The following is a 25,926-nucleotide window of genomic DNA, read 5'->3' on the forward strand; positions in this document are numbered from 1 at the left end:
GTACACAGGTAGGCATGAAGGCATCATCTGATTAGCAGGATAGAATGTATTTTTGAGGGGTGAGGGATTGACTGCAAGAAGCAGGCTGAGGGTAAGATTGCAATACCAAAACTACTAATCCCTGACTAAGCACTTCCATAAAGGTGAATTTGTGGTCTCGTCTCACTTCCTCTCTCCCTCGCTGTATTCATATTTTCCTGCGCACAATAAACTACAAGTAGCATGCGAATCCCCTTGTTCCACAGTAGTGCCACTAGCAATAGAGGGGAAATCTAGTTTTGGGAGTTTCTGCACTAACTTGAAGTTTCTCTTGAATCATGAGTTTTACTTCTAAAAATGTGCTTACTGAACTGCAGACAGAATAGCACTACAGTTGTTTATGCCATTACAGACTTGCAGAGCAAAGCTCCATTGCATGTAACTGTTAAAAAAGAACTGACACACAGATGACAGTACTAAGAAGTTTGCTCACAACATATAAAAGCAAAGTAATATACATAAGTACTTCAGTTGCTTATAACTTTGATAAACTAGATACCTGAAGTTTTTCTTATGCAATTTGACTTTGTCTAGACTACAGCTGACTGTCCTGGTATTAGATGACAAATTTTATTTAAGAGAGACTTCATTGCCCAAGTCAGTCTAGGCCACAGAAAAGCTTTGGAAGTCCATATACTGAGTTGGGTTTTGCATCGTGTTGTCATAGTAACCATTGCTTTAATGGATGAAGTCCAGCCACTTTCAGATGAGCTTAACTTTCCAGTGTGTCTATAAAGATTTTGGTGCTTTTTAATTCGCTCTTTCCTATCCACAGTTGCTTTGGGACTCGTATTTTTCCTGGATGTTGTTAAAACAAAACAAAACAAAAACTGGACTGGAAACCTGGACATGTGTCTAGGCTTGTCTAATTGGAGAAGAGAGACAGCAGTAGGCAATTGGCAGTAACAGTTCCTGTGGAATAAGATCACTTTTTGTCTAGTTTAGAATTTCATCCACTTAAACTGGACAAAACCACTCTTAGTGTAGTCTTCCAAAAGGGGAGTTACTGCCAAATAGTTTTATTTTACATTCATACACTAAGGTATTTTGGTATAATGTCCCTGTGTAGCCAAGCCTTTAGTCTCCACAGTAAAATGTTTTAAGGCCTTAAACTGAATTGTTCCAAACTCCTGTAGCTATGGGAGTCGCTCTGAATTTTTTGCTGCCTGTCGCTTTTTTTCTCCTAAATAGGACAGTAGTTGAACATTCCACTCTTTTTGCAATAGAAATGAATGGCGTCACAACTGCCTGATTTGATCTAATCTTGCTTAAGAAGGGAAACCAATGACTAGAAAAATCTCAAGCCAAAGCAGAGCTAGTCCAGATGTGTATGTCACAAGAAAAAGCTCCAGCTTCTAGACTAGCTATTTGAAGATGAAACTGTATGAAAGTGTGTATTTCAATACTTGCTGCTGTTACTAGAAGAAGCAACTTTAAGTTCTCTTCATCTGCATGCACGTTACCCATCATCTACCTTCTGTACTGCAGAAGCATCTCTAAGGAATACTGTGATGCATACTACTTAGCATAGGTTTCTTGCATGGTGTACAGTATTTATAGTATTTAAATAAAACCCATCTGTTTCTTGCATCTATGAAAACACCAAGTGGGCGTAACAGATGTTTGGACATGAGAAGAAATTAACTTTCTGTACATTTATTAATAGTACTTGGACTGACTTTCTGTTTATAAACTATTTGTTAACTTTTTATTTTGAACAGGCTTACTACAGCAGTTGATCTTCCTCCTGAATTTATTCATCTATACATCTCCAATTGCATATCTACGTGTGAACAGATCAAGGACAAATATATGCAGGTGAGTGTTTGGTGTAGTGACTTCTTTCAGAAGAGAACTGAAGCTGTGTCTTGCACTATAAGTAAGGGAAGAGCAGGCATATTTAAGTACTGAAACTGGCAAGGTGTTCCAAGTGAACTCTATTCCTGACTTTATTTCATTTCAAAGAATGGCGGCCTAGGAAAAGGCAAACACTATACATTAAACAAGTGTTTCATATGGGTAAATATTCAAGTAATGTTTTGCCAGCACTTTTGAGTTAATGTTCTGTAAAATAGTTCCTTATTTTGTCATTAAGAAAGTACTTCAGGCACACTTATGTCAAAGTTTGCTTAATACCCTGGTCTTCTCCAGGTATTAAACTCTTTGCTTGTTTGTCCTTGAGCTTTCAACTTCTGTTCTGCTTTGCCATTAGCATGAACTCATTACTAACATGAAGTAGTTGGTCATGGTAACTAAAATAAAGCATTCCATTTGAGAAGTTAGTAGCATGGAGTAGAAAGCACCTTGCACGTGTAAATCTTTTTAAGTAGCCTATGTGTTCAAGGTTCCTGATTTTCTTCTCAGCATGAGCATCCTGCAGTAATTTCACTTAAGGCTCTTATTTTTTCGAGTAATGCATAATTTTCCCTGAATATGCTGAAAATGCAGAGTTAGTTAGTGGGCACATCTGCATGAGACACTTAATGCCCATTGGACTGTCTCTTGTGCATTACCACAGCTGGCAGAAACCATCCTAACATGCAGTAGGTTAGTCCAGTGAGCATTAAGCATCACACAAGTGTTTGTGCTTATGTGTAGTAGTGCTGATTATGGCACATTGTTTAGTAATTACAGCACATTAATGAACATGTAGACATGCCCAGTTGTAAACTCTTATCCTGGTTGGACAAAGCAATTATCCCCTAGATAGTAACTCCCACAGCAGGAAGCCCTAGGTTCTAGTTTTAACTCCTAGGACTGTCTCTGCACTCGGCAGGAATCTGGGTATAGCACATAAACAGTATTGGTAGTTAGTGCTGGACCCTCGGGTCCCTTTACCCAAGGGTTGCCCACCTCCTTGAGCTTGTCAGGTTTCTTATTGTTTGTACTGTGCTCCAATGAATCTGAACTTTGTAGAGTGGCTTCATCTTACACTAGCCCTTAGTCTAGTGGTTAGTGTCTTCTCCAGGACATGGGTTTGTACTTTGTAAGTGCTAGACAAATGTTTTAAACATTGCACTCTGATACGAAAAGCAGGCACAATCACTAGTTCTGTTTGAAAATGCCTGTGTACTGAACTCCAGTGTTCCCTGAAGCATCTTTTGAGTGCCTACTGAATTGGATCCTTTTAAAGATTTAGGTACAGGGATCCTTAATGTGTGAATCCCAAGTGGCCTTAAGTTTAGGAAAGGCACTTAAATGCCCAGTATTTCCAAGATGGGAGTGCCTCCAGTCACGTTGGGGTTTTTTTGGCAAGCTACTAAAGGACTTGTGTGGAGCTCTTTTTTAACTGTTATCTTAAATGTAAAAGTCTTAAGTATTTTGTGACTCTACTATTCTTACGAATTTAGGGCACCTGTAGCAATATGGAAGAGATGGTCAGTTCCCTTCTACTTCTCAACGTTACAGGGAAATTAGCATGTCCAATTACAGCATTTATAGAGTGAGGCTGAATGGCTAGCCCATAAATTTGAAGTAAAGGAGTAGGTTAACAGCTGCAGTTATTTTCTTGTTGCATAAATCACCTTTTAATTGAATTACCTGCACAAATTTTCTTCAGTTACTGAAATTAGACTGTTTCTTTTTTCAGAATCGCCTGGTACGTCTAGTTTGTGTCTTTCTTCAGTCTTTGATCCGAAACAAAATTATTAATGTACAGGACTTGTTTATAGAAGTACAAGCATTTTGTATTGAATTCAGCCGGATACGGGAAGCAGCTGGCCTCTTCAGGTTGCTGAAGACACTGGATACTGGGGAAAACCCCTCAGAGACCAAAGCTTCAAAGTAAGACCATGTACCAGCTGGATTGTATTCTGTATCAGTTTTTTTGTATAGTAACAGATCACTGGATTCTTTGGTTTATTATACTATAAATAGCATTTTATGCATTTAAACAAAGTAATAAATATTGCCTTTCTGATAGTAGGACATCCTGAATTTTTTTTAAGTATCATCTACAGAAGGAATAATTTTATTACTTTATTGTAATTACTTAATTCAAGCAGATAGTATGCTTGGAGGGAACGAGTCATTAGCTTTTTCACCCTTCTGACTGCATTTATATTCTAGATAAATCTAGATCTTAATTTAGATAAGCCTCAAATCCAGAAAGTTACTAAACTTATACAACATTCCCAGTTTTAAAGCTGTTATTTTTCTCCAGACACAGAACAACGATTCATTAGACTTTAATATTCTGGGTAGAGACAGAACTTTGGGCCAGCTTCAGCAAGCAACAAACTGGCATCTGGGGTAGGAATAAACCAGAAGCTGCTTACAGACTATTTTGGTTGATATTAACTATTCAACACTGAATTTGAACCATGAAGTATTTGCCAGGATAGTATATTGTGTGCAGACCAGCAGTATATCATTTGAAGTAATTGTCACACACATTTGTAAGTCGATAAAGTCAGTTATCTTTCCAAAGGCCAGCAAAGCAATTCATAGTTCCCTCATCCCTAGGGTCCAATATAAAAAGCCTTATAGTGCAAATGGAGGCTGTGCTAGAAATTAAACCTAATGAAAATTGGTTTAAGTGGCAGGGAGGTTAAGTAGTAACATCTAAGTGAATGCCATTCATTCTGTAAGATAAAGGTATGCTGCAGGTCTCTTTTTAAAAAGAAAAAGAAACAAGTCTGTATTTCAAGGGCACTAAAAAGTTATCTGATTACAACAGTATCATCTCTAAACTATACTCAAATATACTTATTAGGTCTGTGTGAAATTGTCAGCTGTTTGTTTCAACACTGTTTCGACTCATTTTGAGGTTGAAACAGCAACACTGAAACGAAACAAAGGACATTGAAACTAGCCTCATTTTGTTTCGAGGCTGTCAAAACGTTTCGACCATAGTGCTGGACAGGAGTCAGCCCAGCTGGAGTGATTCCCCACCCTCAATTTGATCTAGTGAAACAGAGTCAAAACAACCTTACTGTTTCAATGAAGTAAAACACAACAGCTGTTTCAAATCAAAATGAAATTAGATACAAAATGCTGTTCTGTCCAAACCTCAAGGCAAAACAGAACGGTGCCATTTCACACAGCCCTAATACTTATACTTTCTCTCAATTCCAGCTTTATTGGACTTGTCAACTTGAAATATAGCAATGTTGTAAAATTTTAACCAGACTTAAGTGGTCAGTTCTACACTAATGCTACATGATTCTGCTTTTCTTTACAAGCACTAATTACACATAGAGGAAATCTGTAAGTCTGGCTGGTATTCAGTACAAAGAAATCAGTGTTCCTTTAAAACAAGTGATACCTGATTAAGGTCCATATATAAGCTAGGATTTTTGCCATCTGCTTTAATCATACAATAATGACCTAAATTGGACTTGTGGCCTTTTCTCCATTCTAGCTCTAGTGATGTAGGCAGCATGAAGTTAGTCCTTCTTACATGGGAAAGTTTTCCTACTCCTAGCATTTTAGTTGTGGACAGACATGCCATCCTTGCAGCACTTGTACCCAGATGGACTGCTTCAGCTTCACAATAGCTTCATGTAGCAGCAGAGAGCTGCAGCCTTGTCTGGAGAATGTTCTCTCTCAGCAACAGTCCTTGTTCTGGTTAGGGTTCCTTTTGGATTGCTTCTCCCATTTTGAACACTTCAGAAAGATGTATAGGTCTGTTTGGCTCAGCCCTTGAAGCACTTAGTTTTGCAGCTGGGACATAATAGATGAAGACAAAGGGATTTCCTACTGAAAATAAACACTGCTGTGGGCTTTTAGGGCAGTGGCTCTTAACATTTTATTTTTTTATCCTGCAGACAGGTGCAGGAGCAGGCGCCTCCCCTCCCAGGGCTACCCTAGCCCCCAGCTTTAACCCTGCACATAATCATTGACAGTGGAAACCGCTCCCTGGCCAGACAGATGGGGGAGACTGAGAAGGGGGCTCAAGCTGCAACCCAGTGGTTAGGAACCTGTTTCAGGTGATGGTTTCAGAACCACCTACTTGTACTATTTGGTACACAGGGGCCTGATTACATGCTAGCAATATGTTCTTCCTGTGGCTGTAACCAAGAGAGAATGTGGCATTTTCTATCCACAGAAAATATATATAATTTTTAACAAAATTCAGAGGCAAGGCATGCATTTTCTTTTGAGAGAGTCTTTCCTAGTGCAGAATAGGAAGCAACTGAAAGCTTCCTCACTAATTTGCCAATGCATCTGATTTAAATCCACCCAGAACAATTTGATTTAAAGAAACTGATCTCTTGTGGACTCAGGAAGACTTTCTGCCCAAAGCAACAGAAAAACAAGGAGGAGAAGAAAAATATAGCTGTAGTACTTTACAACTTGTACTTTAGTTTTTCATGAAGACGTCTCACAGCTGGGTTTGATACCCAGATCTAAAGATGAAAGACCAGTAATAACATGCTAGGTACACTTACCTATCAGCATGCAAGCCATGGGTCAGTATTATATTCTTTAATTTACACTAGCAATTTAAGGTAAACAAAATGAGGACATATCAGCTCCATGTAAAGCAAATAAAAGATTAGTTATTATATAAACTTCAAGTAGTCTATTAAGGTTTTCTGGGAACATTGCATTTAATAAAAGTCATATAATTATGTAGATATATTGAGTTTGCTGACAATATCTCATTAAATACACTTAGAAACCATGCATAATCTGGACACAGGTTAAGTATTCAATGAAAATAACTGGTCATTTTGACTGGCTCTGACATGAAGGCCATGTACATGCATTCAACTCATCTGAAGAGCAGAGATTGTGCTGATGCTGTGCAGCCAGGACAACCTCAAGTATACTTCTCTCTAATACTCTGCAGGTTCCCTCAGACAGAGTGTGGCAGCAGTGCTCAGAGTCAGCCTGTCTCTTGCTAAGGCACTTCTGGGTTATTTTTTCCTGGAGCAGCCACTTTTGCTCTGGGAGAAAAATCCTGAACATCTGTATACTTGTACTTTCTCCTGGGACAGCAGCAGCCATCCCAGCAGAAACTGAGGGCACCTATACATGTGCCTGATGCTTGCTCTGACACATTCCAATTAAAACATGTTGAACCAGATTCAATTAATTTAATTAATTAAGACTAAATCAGAACACTTCAGCATCACATGTATTCAGCATCCCTGCACTTCAAAATGGTGGAGTCCTATAAAGCTTGCTGAACGAGCTTTAGTTAAAGTACCCCCACTGCCATTTTGAAGTGTGCGATCCTGGATACATGAAGTGGTGTGGGCATTTTTGTTAGAACAGCTCCTGAGAACCACTCCAACTAAAACACCTCCTCCCCAACCCCCCTGAGCATGTGTAAAGACACCCTGAATATCTACACACGGCTTAAGTTTGTACTACTGCCAAATTTGTTTAAGGGGAAACGAAATATTACTCATTCTAGTTTTGCTCAAAGTCAAAAATTTGATCCACAAGTTATCTGTATACTTAAAGGACTTCAGCAAGTGATTCAGTAGGCCAAAACCATACACCAAATGCTTTTCAGTAGTTTCCAAACAAGGACAGAGTCTTAACAAAGCAATTGTGCTTCTGTGTTACAGGTGAATACATTAATTCTAACATGAAAGAGGACCCTATTGTTGGTGACTAGCAGAGTAAAAACAGCTGCGTGTTAATGGTAATTCAGTGCATTTCCCTAGCAGTTACTTGCAGACTAATGCTTTTGGTGAAGTCAGTTTGACTGACTTCCGTACTCTTATAGCTCTTAAAAACCGAAGTATACAAGAAGCAAAACACAAGTAATCCAGTGGAAATGCCAATTTCTTATCCTTTTTCATAGATAGAAAAAACGGTATTATCATAGTTTGATAGACATAGCATGGGCAATATATCTACATAGTGAACTATAGTTAAGTCCAATTCAAGTATGAATAGGCTTGAAGTTTCCAGATAATGCATCTGTCCCTTACATAGGCAGGTACATGCATTCATAAAGATTTCCTACTGATCAGAGTTTCAAATACAGAATGCCATAAATAAATAAAAATCCATGAATTGATATCGATACCCAGATGGAGTAAAAAACTTGGATTTGTGCATCTTTTAATCTAGAATTCCAGCTTCTGAATCTTCATACCATGTCACCTGTGTGAGAAAAGACAATATTCAGCAAATAGCCATTAAGAAAGGTACATAATTTTATTTTGAAGCAGTGGTGGAAGTTGCCATACTGATAAAAGAATCAAGACAGTTATTTGTGGTTGAAGTAAAAGTATAATGGAATAGAGTAATTAAGCTGTCAATCACCACCTTTCTGATCCTCAGCACTGCAACTGCAAAAAACTCCATTTATCTCTAGTCACTATTTCCCAAGGTCAGAGTGATCAATTTAGATATTCTAAGCCAAACACACTACAATAAGAGTACTGCATTAGATAGTACATAAATATTGAAAATTTAAAACTAGCTGAATGCACATACCTAGCCCTCAAGTTCTGGAAGCTTGATTTTCTTTGATTACAAAAAGATATTGCAGATCAATAGGGCACTATTATCTAGAGCTCTCTTGAGCACTTCTGAAAGCTGCAGGGTGGTTTTAAAATGCTGACACTCACTAGGACAAAGCTGAACCTCCCTTATTGCACTCTACAGGCTAAGCCATACTTGTGATACGATTTGAGAACTTGATACAGTAGCTTTCCCCAATTGTATGTGCAACTTCAAACACTTTTTTTACTATTGCTTGCAAAGGTCACATCTAGGGGAAAAAAAAGCTTTACTTTTAGCCTAGAACCATCTTAAGCATGGCATGCAACTAAATAAAATCATCTTCCCTCCTCAGGGGAGGTGGTAAGGCTAAATTGTAGCGTATTCTATTTTACAGTTTTGGGGGGGCGGGAAAATAGTAGTAGTTGTGAAGCAGCTGGGAGTATTCATTAAGGTTTCAACAAATCTGTAATAGATCAGACAAAAGGAAACTTGCACAGGGCACATGTAGCATTTGGGACTTGCTGCTATACAATTTTAGGTCAAGAGGTTAACTGATTCATATACCTGTTAGATAATGAATAATAGTTACCTGTATCAAGCAAACTTACCATATCTGAAACAAAATATGCCCAGACTTATTTTCCATTTCCTATTATTTTAAGCCACAGGTCAGATGAGTTGGAAAGTAGGAAGAAACAGTTCAGGTTTCTGTCTTTTATTTCTGCTTGGTGTTCAGATATTTTTTACCCTGTTTATTTACATATTGCTTTTTGCTAAATGCAGAAAGATATTACTGAGGTCAGACTAATAATTCGCTTCAGGTGACTTTGTCATTGTGCTTCCAAAGAGAGCAACTGCTTGTGGAGACACTGCAATTCGGCCTTTTATTGTCATCATTCCTCAGTACTGTAAAAATCCTTTTGACACTTGGCTCCACCAAGATAAATACACAGCATGATGCTTTAAACTGACTAATGCAGATAATCAGAATTACTACAAATCGTACATCACTTCACAAATTTAGGCAGCTGCATGAGACACTGGAACGATTAATCTGGAAGCTATGGGTTTCTCAACACCTCAAAAGTTAGATGCGAGGTATCAAGTTAGGAAGTATTTATTGGAACTCCCACCTCTTTTGAAGGACATTTGATCATTATGTCAGCAGTAATTTTTGTAAGGTATTTTTCTCTCTTATTATAAAGAAACACACACTAATTAATATGTGTGCATATATCTCAAGTCCTGGCCATCGGATTCATTTCCTAGTAAGCTATTTTCTTTAATTCAGGCAGAAACAGCTATATACTTTCTTCCTCCCTGAGAAAGTAACAGGCCTGTTTTCAGTTTGCAAGTTCCTAGTTCTTTCTCCAGATTTTCCTCAAATCTTACTTTCTAATAAAATTAACACATTTACTATGTTCATACCTTTTACTTTTGAAAATGGCATGAAAGAAGTTACACTACTCACCACTATATTTGCTTCAGCATGAATGCCATGTTACAAGTATCCCCAAGACATGAAATGGAGACTCACAAGACTTCAGCTGATAACTCCTTCAGGCTTCTGATTGATGATCCTCACAGTCCTGATTAATCAATGTTCAACTTTGTGTCGATAAGGATGGAGAAGCCTCAGATGAGACCGTTCTGGATATATACAAATATATAAACACTTGTTTGGAGGCATAGTGGTTCCTATGAATCAAGGGGAGGTGTGTGCAAATGGTGTTGCCAGTCAGTAAATATTCCACCCCTTCATTTGATTCTTACAAAATAAAGACACCAGAAGGTGCAATATTTGTATTGACATAAGAAAGGTAAAACCTGGTAGTTGTTCCATTAGATCTTAAATGAATGATGTTCCTACCACGAAGAGAGGCAAATCATGAATATTTTTTCGAAATATTTCTATTTGAGGCTCAACTGTTCACTCTACTAACTAAATGCTCAATTTTTTTTTTCTTTCAAAAGCCCCTTTATTTTTGGAACATTCATTCTAAAATTAAAAACAAAACATAAAACACAACATGCACACACCACGTCAAACAACTTACTCCTGCAACTGACCCACAACAAAAATTTTAAAAGTGCACATTTTCTTAAAAACATTCCAAATACATGTTATCTTAGAAACAAAATGCACTTTAAAACACGTCTAGCAGGAGACACCATTTTAAGCAACCTGCAGTAGCTACTTACAAAAAAGTTTGAGGAATGTACCACGTCATTTATAACATGACAATACTAAAATCCTAAGAAGTCATTTAACACTATAGTGTTGTAAATGTACATAATTCTTTACAAAATGAGTTTAGCATTGCCTTATACCATCTACAGCATGCAAGTATCTGAACAGGAGAATAAAACAAAGATGTAGGGGTTTTTATTTAGTCCGGTGCTTCAGATTTAGTACCCCCTGCCCTTTCCAATAAGGCACAATACTGCTACTCTAGCAAAGGAATAAAAACTAGTGACAAATCCATTTAAACTATTAAATGGGAAATGCCCACAAGAAAAATGTTTAGCTTCTTGGACAAAGAGCAAAACCCTCTAATGTTATATAGATCTTGCTTCCAATGTGTGCATAAGGAATATGGGGGGCTTAAAAGGGAAATTCATAAAATCTCATAAATAGATTAATAAATACATTTCCTAGCCATAGTTAGCCCTTTTCTATTTATTTAACTGAGTTAAAGATTAAAATAGAGGTAACTGATGCGCATGCTAAGCAAGTCTATACGCTCAGCATGTCAAGACTGTCCAGCAGGTACTGAAAACCAACATGTTACTGACCAGTTCAGTATAAAAGTTAATGAGATGGAAAATGTATGTATTCTGCTCTGAGGTGGAATACACTGTAAGAGCTATCAGTCTTTATTTATATAAGGAAAATTTAAATAGATTATTTTTCATCAAATGTAATACCCCAAAACTTGATTCCTGTCTAATCTATAGTGAGAGATTATTTAAAGAAAGCCATCCACCTCTAGTTGCAGCAAATTTTAATCTGAATTTTTAAAGTATAATTTAATCAAATGTAGTGCTGTAAGTGCTCAACTGCATCTACATGCCAAGTGTAAACAATGTACCCAATATATTTATGCATTAGACTTTTTACAGTCTGTTCTCTCTTCCTAGTTTTTGAGTCCCCTGGAGTACAACTCTGTAGTAATTGTTACAGCAACAGGGTTATTGCATCCTTCATAAGATCAACAGACAGAGGAAATTAAAAAAAAATCCTCTTCGTACAAAATTGTCTTGTTAGCCCTTTTGGAACACAAACTAGAAAAGTTTGAAAGGTAAAACAATGTACATTGTTATTTTTCCAACTAGAGAAAAGTTCATACTAATTAAATAAAAAATAAAAGTAGTTCTTTCACAGTCTAATTTAAAAATGTCTTCAATGAAGCCATTCAGTGGGAATTTCCGTTAGACAGATGTTCTCCATGCCGACTATTACTGCCATCCATGTCTAAAATTAGAGAATACAAAATGTAAGTCATTATCTGTTAAATTGGTCATTGTACACATTAAAAGGGTAAACTAAACTATGTTATTTACTATGTTATGTCATCAAGATAAATACTTAACTAGGATCCAAGTTCTGCAGCCTTCAGTTGCACAAAATCCCTGCTGATTAAGGGATCACCTAACTTAACCTCTAGCAAGTTAAGCGTTGTACAGAGAAAGACTACATACAAAGAGACTGAATTTTTTGGTCAGACAAGATTACACTGGTGCTTGACAAAGATGAAGAGGGAACATTTTTAGCATTGCATGATTCACAGGATTAAAGTTGGGAAACACCCAGACCTATAAACCTATTGCCTGGAACTGACATTTTTCAAAGAAAAAGTCCTCTTAGTGGCAAACATCATGTCATTGTATTACAGTACCCCATTACTAACGTACTCAGAATAGTTAAAGAGTGTAAAATTGCAACTATTAGAGAAAAACATTTTTCCAAGCAACTCTTGGAAGTACCAGATTTGAGCTGTTGTTTATTGTATTCATTTTACAGCTTACCAGTGCTCAGTCAGATGTTACCTGCGTAACATGAAACAGTTTGTAGTGCTACAAGAAACAGAACACTGTAGGCCAGCAGTTCTCAGACTCGACAGATTGCGCACCACCAATTTAAAACAATACAACCTTCAGTAGCACCAGCGAATTTTTCAGTTCAACTTTGAAGTACCACAAACACATTTTTGTCATATAAAGTCATTATAAAAAAATCTGCTAATGCATACCACTGGTGGTACTGTACCACAAATTGGGAAGTGCTGCTATAGGCAGTCACATGTGTACAGCCCCCTGGCTAAAACATTAAGAGTTGCCACCAACGCATGCCCTCCAACCACTGCCCCTCTGCTCCCCCCCACCCCCAACTCCAATGCCAGACAGGCATCATCAACTGGAAGAAGCTATGTGGGAAAAAGTTTCCTCATCCCCACCCTCTGTGCACGTGAGGGGTGTGCGCTCCAGGGCTGTGCCCACAGCTGCAACTGCCGCCCTAAAACCAGCCCTAGTCCCAGGGCAGCCACAAAGGTTGTCAAGCATAGCCTACAGAAGCTTGCTGGGGGTGGGGAGGTATGGGTGATACAAGAGCTGTCATGGCCCCTGCGGAACAAGCAGCTTCTCCTGGGATTCCTGCAAGGCAGGAGGTAGATCTGGTTGCTGCTGCTTGCCCAACAGAAGCCACGGCTGATTGATCCTGGATTTTCTGCAGCCAGAACGCTGGCTCCTGCCGATGTTTCAGCTGTGCAGGTGGGGTTCCTTGCAGCAGCTGCCAGAGCTCTTGGGCAAGAGCACATGTAGTTGCAGCAGCACTGCAGAGGACCCAAGCCTGCAGCCAGAACACCAGATTGTGGGGGGGAGGAAACAGTTTCAGGATCCTTGACCCCCTACCCACTCACCAATCAATCAGCTGACCTACCGGACCGAACAGGGGGCTACACACTGGGTACCTGAAGTTTAGGTTAGATATTTGGAAGAATTTTCTCACTAGGTGGGTTGTAAAATACTGGAACAGGTTATCAGAGAGGTGGTAGAAGCTTCATCCTTGGGGTGTTTTCAAAACCCAGTTAGACAAAGCTTTGGCTGGGATGATCTAATTGTGGCTGGTCCTGCTTTGAGCAGGTGGTTGGACTAGATGACCTCCGGAGGTCCCTTCTAATCTTAACATTCTATGATTCTACCTTGACAACTCACCAAGTGAGCTATCAGGGAACCAGCCACTCACTCCCTTCCCTCTTAGGACAAAGGTCACGGGGGAGCAGGGTGTCTGTGGGATACCAGGGGTAACTAACCTACAGACATTAAAATTTGCTGCAGAAAGCCTTTCTGAGACAAAAGTTAATGGTTTCAAACAAACTTTTTATCCCAGGTCCTCCCATTTCACATTTGATCCAACCATTTCTTAAGTAGGATAAACAATGTGAACTTGTGGTAGTTTGTTCTTGTCCCACTACAAGAAGCACATAAAGCATGACAAATGTAACGTCTGTCTAAGCCCATAAACTTGTATTAATGAACACGTATGCATATATAGCAAGACACTGACAAACATGCAACTAAAAGGACCTCTCTGAAACATCATTTTATGGTACTGTGGACCCCAATCAAAAGCATGAGCAGAAAAGCTTATACCATGCCCTAATCATCAAGGCATGAAAGCAAATTGCTCATGTGGGTGCATCTACATGAGACGTTCACTGCAGTTGTGTAATTAGCTCTGCAGTGAAGTCTCAGTGTCTACACATGCAGCCCTATCAGGTCGCAGTAAACTGGTTAATCTCGTGATAGGTTAGTACTTGTAAAGTACTATCCTGCAGCAGTGTTATTTAGTGCACAGCAATGCACATGTAGGAGCTGAGGAATGAAGAAAACAAACAGGGACCTTTCCAAGTGATAACTGTGTTTTCTGGAAGTGGTACCCCAGGCAGTAGGCCTGTGCGACTAGGGAAGTATTCAATTCGGATTCAGTCAATTCAGAGGACACTGATTCAATACAGTGATTCGAATCACTGTCCCCATTCGATTTGGCCAAATCAGAGATTCGGTGCCGATTTGGAGATTCTGCTTTGCCAGGGAGAGGCAGGCACAGCCGGGTGGCTGCAAGTGCTCCCACAGCTCTTCTGGCTGTGCCTGCCTCTCCCTGGGTGTGGGGAGCTGTGGGAGAAGCCCCCCATGGCTGCCCTGCCTGGCCCCATCGCCAGCCTAGTCCCGGCATTAAAAAAAATGCCCCACCACTCACCAATTGCAGCAGAAGTTGTGGGGGCTCAGGGGCCTCCGGGCAGACCCTCTCCCCCCCACACACACACACACACAGCCCCCGCTCCCTGGTTGCCTGCCCAGCACCAGCAGCCCAGGAATCAAAAAATGCACTAAGAAAAAAACACCATGGGGCAGTGGGGATTGCCCCCCTCCCCCTTGGCACTCACGTGGCAGCTGCCCCATGATGTGGGTGCAATGTGGCTCAGTAGGGCACTGTGCACTTTCCGGGAGCTGGGACTGAGCAGGGCCAGGTTCCGGCTGACTGCTGGAGCTGCCCCAGCTCCCAAGCAGGGCATAGGGCCCTGCCGAGCCCAATGCACCCGCACCATGGGCCAGCTGCCGCGTGAGTGCCAAGCAGGGGAGGGCAATCCCCACTGCCCCATGCTGCACAGGGGCTCTGCCACAAGCACCCAGAGGGCCTGATCTCTGCTGTCAGAACTGGTGAGTGCAGGGCTTTTTTTCCCTTCAAATTGCCAGGATGCTGGGAGCAGACAGAGGTGTGTGACTGGGGAGCAAGGGGGAAGAGGCTCTGCCAGGAAGCCCAACAGCCCCTGCTGCAGCCAGCGAGTGCAGGGCTTTGCGCAGCCTTAGCAGGCAAAGACAAGGAATAAGTCCCAAATTCCTGGTGCACTCCAGAAATAGTTATTTCCTTAAAACTTACCATGACAACCACAGATGATAGAAGGAACTCTCAAAACCACATGAGTCTGCTCTCCAGTATTGCACTCTTATCTATCCCCAATTGACATATGGTAAAGTAGAAATCATGTAGACCACACACCTATAAGAAAGGAAATACAACCTCCAGCCTTTCCCTAAATCATACTCAAAGCTCCCAAAAGGAATGAAGTTTCCTATCAGACTGCTACTTCAGTGGTTTGGAAGCTGAGGAAGTTACAATCATCTAGGAGAGTCTGGCTAAATCATCACAGCCTTGGAAAACTGAACTTCTTCAAAGAATAATTTAAGCCAAGGTAGCAAGAACTCATGATTCATCAAGTCAGCACCAAAAAAATGATAGGTTTCAACTAAAGCAGAGAAAGACTTCGCTCAGTGTCCAGTTGATTATCCAAATGATAATGTACTATATTACTACTCACCAAGTAATGCTGTGGTTTCACCTGCATCCTCTTTTAAACTGTTACATTGTAACACAGATTCATTAGTGGATGAGGCTGACAAATCGCTTACTTCATTTCGGTCATCTTCTTGCAAAGCAATGCTCAAACTTCCAAGGGAAACACTGCCACTTATTGATTCAGGTATTGGAACTTCAAATGCATCTTCAGGGTCACTCTTCATAATAAAGTAGGTAAACAAAAGCCAACCAGGAAAAACTGCTTAGCCATCAGAAAAAAAATCAAGTTTACTATGACTTGGCAAAGTAAAAACAGCGTCCGTCTTTCGAAGACCTTTACATATTGAATCCACTGAAGGCTGCTGGTTCAAGACAGACATCTGGGTCAAAAGTTTTCCAGTTAAACTTTTTGCCAGAAGTTAAGCAGCTGAAAAAGGGATCTTCTAGTAGGAAGGATTCAGTAACATTAACTATTCGCACCACTACCAACAATGCAAATGAGAATAAAAACTTTGAGAGTTCTGCTTTTAAAATTGAGCTGTTATTCAAAAAAGGAATATGTAACAGTTTATTATTTGTATATAGAAATACAAGCTACATTAAGGGTACAGAACAGCTACACTGTAAAATAGTGGTTCCCTATTTCACAAAGGGGATTTAGTGTTGAAGCAGCAGTTTCAGTACTGACATCCTTGGCTTATAACTGAAGAACAGGCAATGGCCTGTTAAAGGTTTTGTTTTTGGGGGGGGGGGTTGTTTTGTTTTGTTTTAGGGGTGCAAGCATTTTCCTAAACAGTCATTCAAAGTTTGACCAATGCAAAAACTGCACACCAAGATAAGGATTTTCTAACAAGGATGCTCATCCACTTAAAACTAGACAAAATAACCTATTTCACAAATGCTACTATTTAGCTATCTGATAATTTTCCACATTACCAAACTAAACTGGTGTTGAATTAGTGTTATTGGTGTGTAAACCACTTTTTAAAAACTCCCAAATCCCAGTTTATTAATGGGCTTCCTTTATCACCTTTTGTCAAGTAAGTAGGAGACAAGTCTAATCAGATTTCCAGTTTGGCTGTGGTATCTATCACTCCTAAACCTCAATTTAAAGAAGAAACTGCCAATTCTGATAACAGTCACAAAAAAGGTTTCCAGATCAAGTACATTCTCCACTGTTCGCTGGAACCTATTACTGATTTATGGAAAGGAAAGGGTTATGGAACCTAGAATTTGACTAGTTTATTAGTGTCTTAAAATCATCTCTGCACTAACATAACTTCTAGATCATGTGGAATAAACCACCCCAATATGTTTTGACTTTACAGTTGTCAGATACAGTACCCAGAATAATTAAAGTCTCAGTTCTGAATTAAAAATAGCCACTTAGCATAACTTCAACCATTCCACTTTTTTACATTTATTTAAGAGAAGAGCTACTTAAAATACAGAACTAGTTCATGAAATGAAAATCCCAAAAAACAAGTTAAGTTGTATGTTATAATAAGAAGTGCTACGGTTTTCTTGTGACCTCAGAGAGAAGTGGTACGTTGATGACCATGACCTTTCTAGAACTGAAAGTATAGCTCTCTCAGAACTAATTCTTACCAATTAAACTTTCCACATATCATTTCTCTTTGCAGATACTATCAGCAAGAGAAAATGATGAGATTTCATTTCAATTTCAACCAACTACTGGCAATCTTCTTCAGGAAAATTCTGATGCTGATTCAGTCGCAAGGATAAAATTCAGCATGGGGAACATACAAGAAGTCAGCTAACTTATTTTAGGCACTATGGTTAATTCTCTAACCTTCTGAGAAGTTCCACAGTCAGAGTAAGGGTACTAAATGCCCATGTCTGCTGAAGTATAGAACAGTTCTAACTGTGCGGCCTTCAGCAAGTCACATTCTTGTCCCTCAAATTTTTTCCATATTTTACAAATTGGGGTTCACAGAAGTTTAGGGCTGGAAGGGACCTTATGAGATCATCAGGTCCAGCCCCCCTGCTCTGGGCAGGAAAGAGATAATCAAGCTTTTTGTGTTTTTTTACCCCAAGGCTATTGTAAGGATAAACTTGTATTTTAGATGTAATATTAAGAACGCCTATTTTAATGTAAATAAATATATTCTATTGTTCTGGTTCCCACACTCATGGTTGTGGAAGGCAGATGTACAGTCTGTCTTACTTTCTGCTTTGGCCACTGGCAGTATATACGCACTTAAGTAAATGTATAACATACCCAGTATCCCAGAGCTTTGATGACATCTAGCTTGCACATTGGACAAGTTCTGTGGTCCACCAGCCACGGGTCAATGCATATCCTATGAAAAATATGCCTGAAGAAAAGAAAGCATCTTTAGAACACAATATTTTTTTTTAAATCACAACTATTTCTTCATAAACCCTTTTAAAATTTGTAGTATTCCAAGTAGGAGGTTATATAAATTAACGGGTGAACCAGTTTCTTGGGGGTTTTTTTTTTTTTAATTGCCAAGGTAAAAAGAGCAAATGGGAAAAAAGTCAAGCATACATAACATAGACCAGACAAAAAACAGACTGGTCCTTTTTTAAATAAATAAATAAAAAGAATCAGTCCTCACTCTTAAGTGATTCCACAGATAAAGCAGTGTCAGTTTTAAAAAGCAGCTATAAAATACTACTAGTAAGGTCTGTCTTGTCAATTGTTCAGAGGGCCATCTATACCATTTGCTCAACCCTTCTAAGGACACTGCTGTTGAGCACAACCTAAACTGACCTGCTGTCATTCCACAGGAATCAAATCCAGAAGGGAGGTGGTAAAACTATTTGAGGAAACAGATCTTGGAAGTGGTTCCAAGGACACCTCTAGAGTGGCTTCCCTCTCTCATTTCCAAATCTCATGGATGTGGAGCAAGAGCAGCATTGTTCTGAAACATGCTCAAGGGAAGTAGTGTAAGCAAAATATTTAAAATCTATTTTGCCTATACTTGTATATCTTTAAATGTTCTTATTAAGGCCCAGTATTTCACTTTGCTCATTGTCAAAATGATATCTGGTTACTCATTTCAGGGGAAAAATTATCATTTAAAAACAATACAAATAGGAAAGCACTGTTTTATATATTTCATATTAAAGCCCCAATTGATGTTGAAGCTTTAATTAATTATATTCTTATGTACCATTTTTGGTAGCTAATTTAATTCTCTGAACACTAACATTTTTAATAGGATGCTAAGATTATATTTTAAATAAAAAAAAATATCTGCAGAAGATTTAAGCCCAAAAATTTAAGGTTCATGCATATAACACCTAATCCATGTTCTCAAGGAATAATGAACTTTCAAACAAGGGGAGACTTCTCTCAGGTTTGAACGTGACACTCTTGCTTCTCTCCCTTTTCCCCCACCTTCCCCAATGGTTTTCCCTAACAAACCATAGGTAAAGAAAATTGGAAGGAGGGGAGCCAGACAGGGAAGAAGGGTGGGACAGGGGAGGGGAAGATTGAAGAAAAGAATGCTCCCTTCCACCCCAAAAATCAAAACTCATACCAAAAAGATGCTTTACAGTATGCCGTTACTTATACAACAAACTTTCGGCAAGTTCGGTCCAACATGTGTTACTGCTTTTTCACTCCAAATCTCTCTTCACATTTACTACTATTCTCTCAAAATTACTATTTGTACTTGTTCTGTTCATACATCTCTGGTCTTACAAAAATCCTTCTGAATCAGAGAAAATGAGGGAAGAGATCTCTCAGGAGGTCTAGTCCAACCCCCTGCTCAAAGCAGTACCATCCCCAGCTAGATCACTCTAGCCAGAGCTTTGTCAAGTCTGGCCTTAAAAACTGCCAAGGATGGCTATTCCACCACCTCTCTGGGTAACTTAGTGCTTCTGCATCCTCTTAGTGAGAAAGTTTTTCCTAATATCCAACCTTAACTTCCCCTGCTGCAGCTTGAAACTATTGCTCCTTCTTTTGCCATCTGTCACCACTGAGAGCAGTCTACATCCATCCTGAAACCAAATATGATCTCACTAGAAAGAATACTGACAACTAGCAGTAGCTAAACTAATTTGCACATGCATATGCAAATGAGAGTTTGCATTCCACACCATACATGTGAAAGAAATACCATTTATTCATGCCTTCTACACATAACAGGCCAAACAGATGGCACAGTTTCAGTACCTTGTATGACTCTGTGACAATGTCAGTAATGTTTCTCAGAAAAAATATGGTAAAAGAAAGAGAAAATACACTTACTTGCATGGTAGAATTCGGACAGTATCTTTTGGTTTATAGTTTTCAATGCACACAGCACAATTTTCTGCATCAACATCTAAACCCTGAAGAAAAACACCATATTTAAATGAACAGCTATAAGACAGTGTTCAAAATCATATCCCGATTGTAACAAATATGAATCGCACATAACTTTACATAATGCATAATGGAGAAAATGTTTTAAAGCGGGGTCTTCCAACTGCTGGCCTACAGGCTGCATGCAGCCTAAAAGAGGTTAAGTTGTAGCCCCCAGTTCCTGCCTGGCCAGTGCTCTGGCTCTGAGAGCAGCCAGAGTCTTCATGCTTCCCTTCTTTCCTCTAGCTTTTGCTGCCTACCCCCTCTCCAGGCTGGGGGAGCTGAGGGTGAACCTGGAGCTGCAGGTGGATGTGGTAAAGCAGCTGTGGGGGACTCCTGTGTGGTGTAGGGGATGGGAGGGGACAGAAGGTGCACAGTGCAAGGGGGTGGGGGCTGCACCTGCATGGTGCTGCAGAAGTGTTCACTCTGGTGCAGGCTGTGGGTGTACAGCATCCACTGATCTGCCCAGCAGGGCATTTGGCCCCCAGCTGCTAACAAGACAGCCCTGATTTAAAGTATCACAAGAAAGCAGTTGCCTGTCATTCAAAATCAAAGAAAAATAATGAGAAGGTCTGAGAAAACTGAAGCCAAAGCTTCTGACTGTGGCTAAATTTTCATATATTTAGTTCTGTACCCACTGAAGTCAACTTGAACATTTTTGATAGCTTGTTTAATTCTCTGAATGCTAACATTTGTAACAGGCTGCAACCAAGCTACAATAAAAACTAGTATACTAGTCATACATACAACACCTAATCCGTGTTCTCAAGTAATAATGAGCTTTCAAACAAGAAAAGACTTCTCTCAAAGTTGAACATGGCACCCTCTTGCTTCTCTTCCCTTTCCCCATCCTCCCCAGTCATTTTCCCTGACAAACCAACTATGCAAAGAAAACTGGGGGAGGAAGCAGACTGAAGAGAAGAATTATCCCTTCCACCCCCAAAATTCATATAAAAAAGATGCAATCAGTACAGTATGCTGTTATTTATGCAACAGACTTTCCTCAAGTTTGTGTGTCCCAAGACGTCTTACTGCTTTTTCACTCTAAATCTCCCTTTGCATTTATTTTGCAGTCATATACATTAACATATTAACATGGCCAATAATAAAATTAATTTTTAACTGGGCTACATATAAAAGCGAATGCCATTATTTTCTCACGAATAAGATATGCACTTGGGGGGGGGGGGGAGGGGGGTTAGAAGGCAGAATGTCGGAGGGTGGTGAAACAGTGAGGGTTGGCTGATGGAGGGACAAGCCCAGCTGGGATGCAGCCCAGTCTATAGGGTGGGAGGAGTTTGGCACTCTGGAGCCATGAAGGGGTGGGATTAAACCTCCCTTCCCCTGCTCAAACTTACTGCTGGCTGTGATTGTGGACTATAAATCCCAGAGGCACCTGGAAGCAGGAAGAGGAAGTGATGAGCAACCCTGCAGAGTTCTGCTGTTGTAATTCTGGACTGCAAATCCCAGAGACTTTGGGGGCAGCAGGAAGAGGAAGTGAACAGGCAGCCAGTTAACCGTGCTCACAGGCAGTTATACAGCAGCTCACTCACCCGCAGCCAGCGCAAGGGCTCTTCAACCGAAAGGTACCGCTCCACTGGCAACTGTGAGAGGGTTTAATCACTGGATTCCATTCCTGCTGCTAACTGCCCCAGGGAGAAGTGGCAGCCATTTTAACACATCTGCTTGCTTCTTTTCTTCCCTGCTTCTATTCCAGTGAAGGAAAGATCACCTGACTCTCCATTTAAGACATGGCACTCTAATTTTAGAGAACTGATATGGAAGGGAAGGTGTCTATGGTATGCAAATAACTATAGTGTACGATAGAAACTAGAAGAGCAGGGATTTAGCATTAAAAAACTCCACAATACAAAGTTGTCTTTCATGTTTGCAGAATGTGAAACAGCAGTTCCCAGTCTATGGTACGGATACCAACAGTGGTATGCAGACAACCTGTCAATGGTACGCATTAACAGATTTATTATAATTACTTTATATGACAAAAATTTGCTGGTGGTACACAAGGTTGAACTGAAAAATTTGCCAGTGGTACTTAAGGTTGTATTGTTTTAAATTGGTGGTGCACAATTTGTCAGAGTTTGGGAACTCTGGGTATTATTGCTGGGTTTGGGAACTCAAGAGTATCATTGCTGCAATGGTCACTTGCATTAGTAATCGGGGGCAGGCTACAGAAGTCAGATCAGCAATTTATATCTTATAGAAAATAATTGTGTGTCCATTTCTAGATAAAAGTTGCCAATCTTTATATGTGCAGGTATATTAACACATATTTGCTATCACAAATATTTTTTACTACAAAAGGAAGGATTTCAAGTTTACAGTATGTAGCAGATGAACAAACGTGTCCATTTTGCAATTATCCCTTAAGCTGATCAGGAAAGATTCACAACAGTAAATACACTTTTTAAGTGTGACCTATTTTTACTTGAAATGCTTTAACTTTGAATGCTTCTACCTTACTATTCAATATAAAACCCCTTTTTTTTAAATAATAAAAGCCAGACTAGATCAAAAGTGAAACAAAACGTACATTTGTCTAGGCCAGTGATTTTCAAGCTGTGGTCTGCAGACCCCTGGATCTTTCAGGTCTAAGAGGTCTGTGAAAGATGACCACAATCAAAAGTATGTGAATACCCACACTTAAAATTCGCAGGGGTCCATGCCTCCATTCAAAATTTTTTTAAGGGTCTGCAAATCCAAAGTGGTTGAAAACAACTGCTCTAGGCTACAAGACACTATTTTGGGATAAATTTCATGAAGGTAAACTTCAATAAAACTACTAGTGTAAAAGCAGCCCTATCTTTGCAAATGATCTACTTGCACTCACATAATTGGAGTCCCTAAGGAATATAGAAAAAGCACAGGCCTAGCAAGGGCTTGTCAGAACTAGCAGGTGTCTGTCACATTCAGAGTGCAGCAATTTGGATTAACATGCAGGAAGCCTTAATTTAATTTAATCTGTATCTCAACTTGTATCACAGTTTGCATTTATACCACAAGCTTCTGAAGATACTTTAGCAACAAAATATGTTGATTTCCAACAAAATGTTGCTTTTACAGTAAATCTGATTAATTTCTCATTTGCTATGGATTATTTTTTTTGTTATTGTTTTATGTCAACCTGAGTTTGAATGGAAACTAGAATATTAAAATTATAATTTAAATTATTTTTAATGTACCGTATTTTTTACTACAACATTTTAGAACAAGACATCCTCCCCTCTCACCCTTTTTATATTCATAGATGGGGTAGGGAGGAAGAGAAAGACCAAGAGCACGAGCGCGCACGAGTGAGCGAGTGCACTTCAAACCCCCACTTTCTCAACTCTGAAGAAAACTAGTTCATCAACTGAGCAAGCTGAATAAACTAAAAAGAAATACTCTGCACATAGCTATCAAAAGTTCATTTAGTACAGGCAGTCCACAGACTTAACGACACAATTGGTTCCTGAAAACCATGTCTTAAGTCGAAATGTTATAACTCGGAACCGATTTTCCCATAGGAACAATGTTATAAATGGGCCATTGGTTCCTTTCCGACGCTTGATACAACTGCATCCAGCTGCTAAATCTGTTGTGGTGGAAGGGGAGGGAGAAGGGAAGGGGAGGGGCAAATCAATGCCCCCGCAACAGAGGGATTGGGGCTGGTGCAAGCGCTGCCCAACCAGGGCACAGGAGTGCGGGAGAAAACTGCAGCTCATCTGGGGTGGCACAGGAAGGCAGGTCCCGCCGCTGCATGTTGCTGGTCTGGGAGCTGCACTGTACTGTGCTGGGGGCGGGCAGCAGGGACTATGGGGGGGCCAACGTGAATTTTGGGGTGGCTGCAACCCTGCTATAGCCCCTGCTCCACCCTGCTCCAGGGGCACCCCCCCATGCCTTCCACCACTCAGCCAGCTGGAGCAGGGCAGGGGGGGCATGGGATGAAGGTGCAGCTCATCCAGGGAGCACAGGGAGTGGCTCCCGCCACTTTATGCCACTTGTCCAGAGGTAGTGCAATGGCTGCCCCACACCTCCCTGTCCTGCCTGGGCAAGTGGCAGCAGGGCATAGCCCCTGCTCCCAGCGCCACCGCGCCTGCCTGGAGCAGTGTGGTGCAGCCCCAACCCTGCCTGCCCTGTGCAGATCCGGAGGCACATGCCTTCCCAGATGAGCAGTGGGAGCTGCCAAACAAGTAGCTCCTGGGTCAGCGGCACAAACCAGCCCCACCCCCTCACACCCCTTGGACGAGCCACGCTTTTATCCCACCCCAGCTGGGCAGCTCTTGGCCCAACCCATCCCAACCCCAATCCCTCCTTCACTGTGGGGGTGTTGATCTGCTCCTCCCCACGCCCTTTCCCTCCCCCCTCCCCTTCCAAACTTACCAGCTGGATGCTCAAATGTAGCTGACCAGCTAATGCTCAAATGTATCAAGCACTGTAAAGTTGAAACCTGCATCAGAACCTCGAAATATGGTATCAATTTATAAAGTTTGTAAGAGGTTGTAAATCACAAAGTTGTAAGTCAAGAACTGCCTGTACTACAATTAATTCTAGTTTCAGGTGTTCAGCCACTGCCTTCTACCTAGATCAGTGGTTTAACTTGCTTCAAACTTCAGCAGCTTCAAACTTGCTTCAAACTTCATGATTTAATGTGGTATTTACTGGTTTCTAAGATCAGGTTTATTCCCCCATTTAACATGGGGGAAAGCACCTCATCTTAGAATTAAGTACGAAGGCACTGAGGTAAAAAGGCTGGAAGCTGCTGTAGCTTGGGTTTCAGCACATACCAGGGGTCCAGCCATAGCTTTAGCTACTACCTGCTTGCTACCCCCGCCTTCCCAAGCATTCTCTATATCTTGCCTTTCTGCTCCCCTGCCTGCCCTTCTCCACCCTCCTTACCTTTGCTATAATTTTCCATGTGTAGAGTCTAATTAAAATAATGCTGTATTTACTTAAATTTAGTTGACTCTGAATTAAATTAACAGATAAAGTAAAATTAGACTTCAAAACAAGTTGCTTTAATTTCCAATAGGTTTATTTGGAATCAGTTTGGATTTTTAAAAGTATTTTTTATCTGCTGACCATGTTTGTACAGAGCTTTTTTGAAGTAAGCTATTTCTTGATTGAGCTCCTCTTATTTATTTTTATATACTCTTACACAAATAAACTCTTCTCTGTATTTAACAAATCTGTCTTTTCTTTAGAGTATTTGAAGATTTGTTTAAAAAACGAAACAAAAAACCAAAAAACACAAAAAAACCCCAACTTTGTCTTGCTAAAACAAGACCAAAAAAATAACAGTTGTGTGCTATGTTTTATAGATAGCCCTATAAAAGTTAATTTTAGAATGCTTAAAAAAAAAAACAAAAAAAAAACACAAACCACAACAGACAACCTTATAAAGAACATTTCATCAGTATAGAAATAAAATCAAATTACCTTGTCTCCACGTTTAACAGTATGCAGCTGAAGCTGGCTGATCACTTTCTTGGTTTCCTTTCTGTAGCCCTTAAAAGTATTTTTAAAATTATTACTCCAAGCTACCTTATCACTTAAGTGAAATGCTATCATCAAACCCTTGTAGGATATTCAGTATAATTTACTAAATGTCCCAAACATTTTAGAAAATTTTCAATTTTTTATACCATTTTAAATAAATGAAGCATTTGCAACCACCACCAAACATTAAGGCCCCTGGAACACATTACACTTAACACATGCTTAGCCAGTTAACCATACCTTGTTACCCAGCCACACATTAATGCAACTAATGGTGTGATAA

The 25,926-nt window shown here is 40.0% G+C and overlaps 2 protein-coding genes and 1 non-coding gene across 8 annotated transcripts in view; 1 reads left to right on the plus strand and 2 right to left on the minus strand.

Moving 5' to 3' along the window:
- CNOT11 (CCR4-NOT transcription complex subunit 11) overlaps positions 1-18,033 on the plus strand; it is a 34,706-nt gene extending 16,673 nt beyond the window's left edge. Inside the window, exons 6-8 of one of the 2 annotated variants that reach the window (XM_090020570.1) lie at positions 1,761-1,857; positions 3,629-3,822; positions 17,452-18,033. In XM_090020570.1, coding sequence (XP_089876696.1) covers positions 1,761-1,857; positions 3,629-3,822; positions 17,452-17,554 — 394 coding nt within the window. In that variant the 3' untranslated portion in view covers positions 17,555-18,033. Of the gene's footprint in view, positions 1-1,760; positions 1,858-3,628; positions 3,823-5,807; positions 6,304-17,451 lie in introns of those variants that run through there. The other variant, XM_090020580.1, reaches the window with a different exon arrangement.
- Positions 6,454-25,926, minus strand: part of RNF149 (ring finger protein 149) — a 31,490-nt gene continuing 12,017 nt past the window's right edge. Inside the window, exons 3-8 of one of the 5 annotated variants that reach the window (XM_090020605.1) lie at positions 25,584-25,652; positions 20,052-20,134; positions 18,051-18,147; positions 15,392-15,511; positions 9,923-11,926; positions 6,454-8,106 (exon numbers count right to left, since the gene is read on the minus strand). In XM_090020605.1, coding sequence (XP_089876731.1) covers positions 15,422-15,511; positions 18,051-18,147; positions 20,052-20,134; positions 25,584-25,652 — 339 coding nt within the window. In that variant the 3' untranslated portion in view covers positions 6,454-8,106; positions 9,923-11,926; positions 15,392-15,421. Of the gene's footprint in view, positions 8,107-9,922; positions 11,927-15,391; positions 15,512-15,830; positions 16,068-18,050; positions 18,148-20,051; positions 20,135-25,583; positions 25,653-25,926 lie in introns of those variants that run through there. The other 4 variants (XM_090020595.1, XM_090020628.1, XM_090020614.1 and 1 more) reach the window with 4 other exon arrangements.
- Positions 9,244-9,356, minus strand: LOC149874675 (small nucleolar RNA SNORD89). The gene has a single exon (XR_016440123.1). It is a non-coding gene; the product is annotated as a small nucleolar RNA SNORD89 (small nucleolar RNA).

This window comes from Crocodylus siamensis, chromosome 1 (assembly GCF_052110815.1).
Source record: "Crocodylus siamensis isolate JL-2025a chromosome 1, ASM5211081v1, whole genome shotgun sequence".
Classification (NCBI taxonomy): Eukaryota; Metazoa; Chordata; order Crocodylia; family Crocodylidae; genus Crocodylus; species Crocodylus siamensis.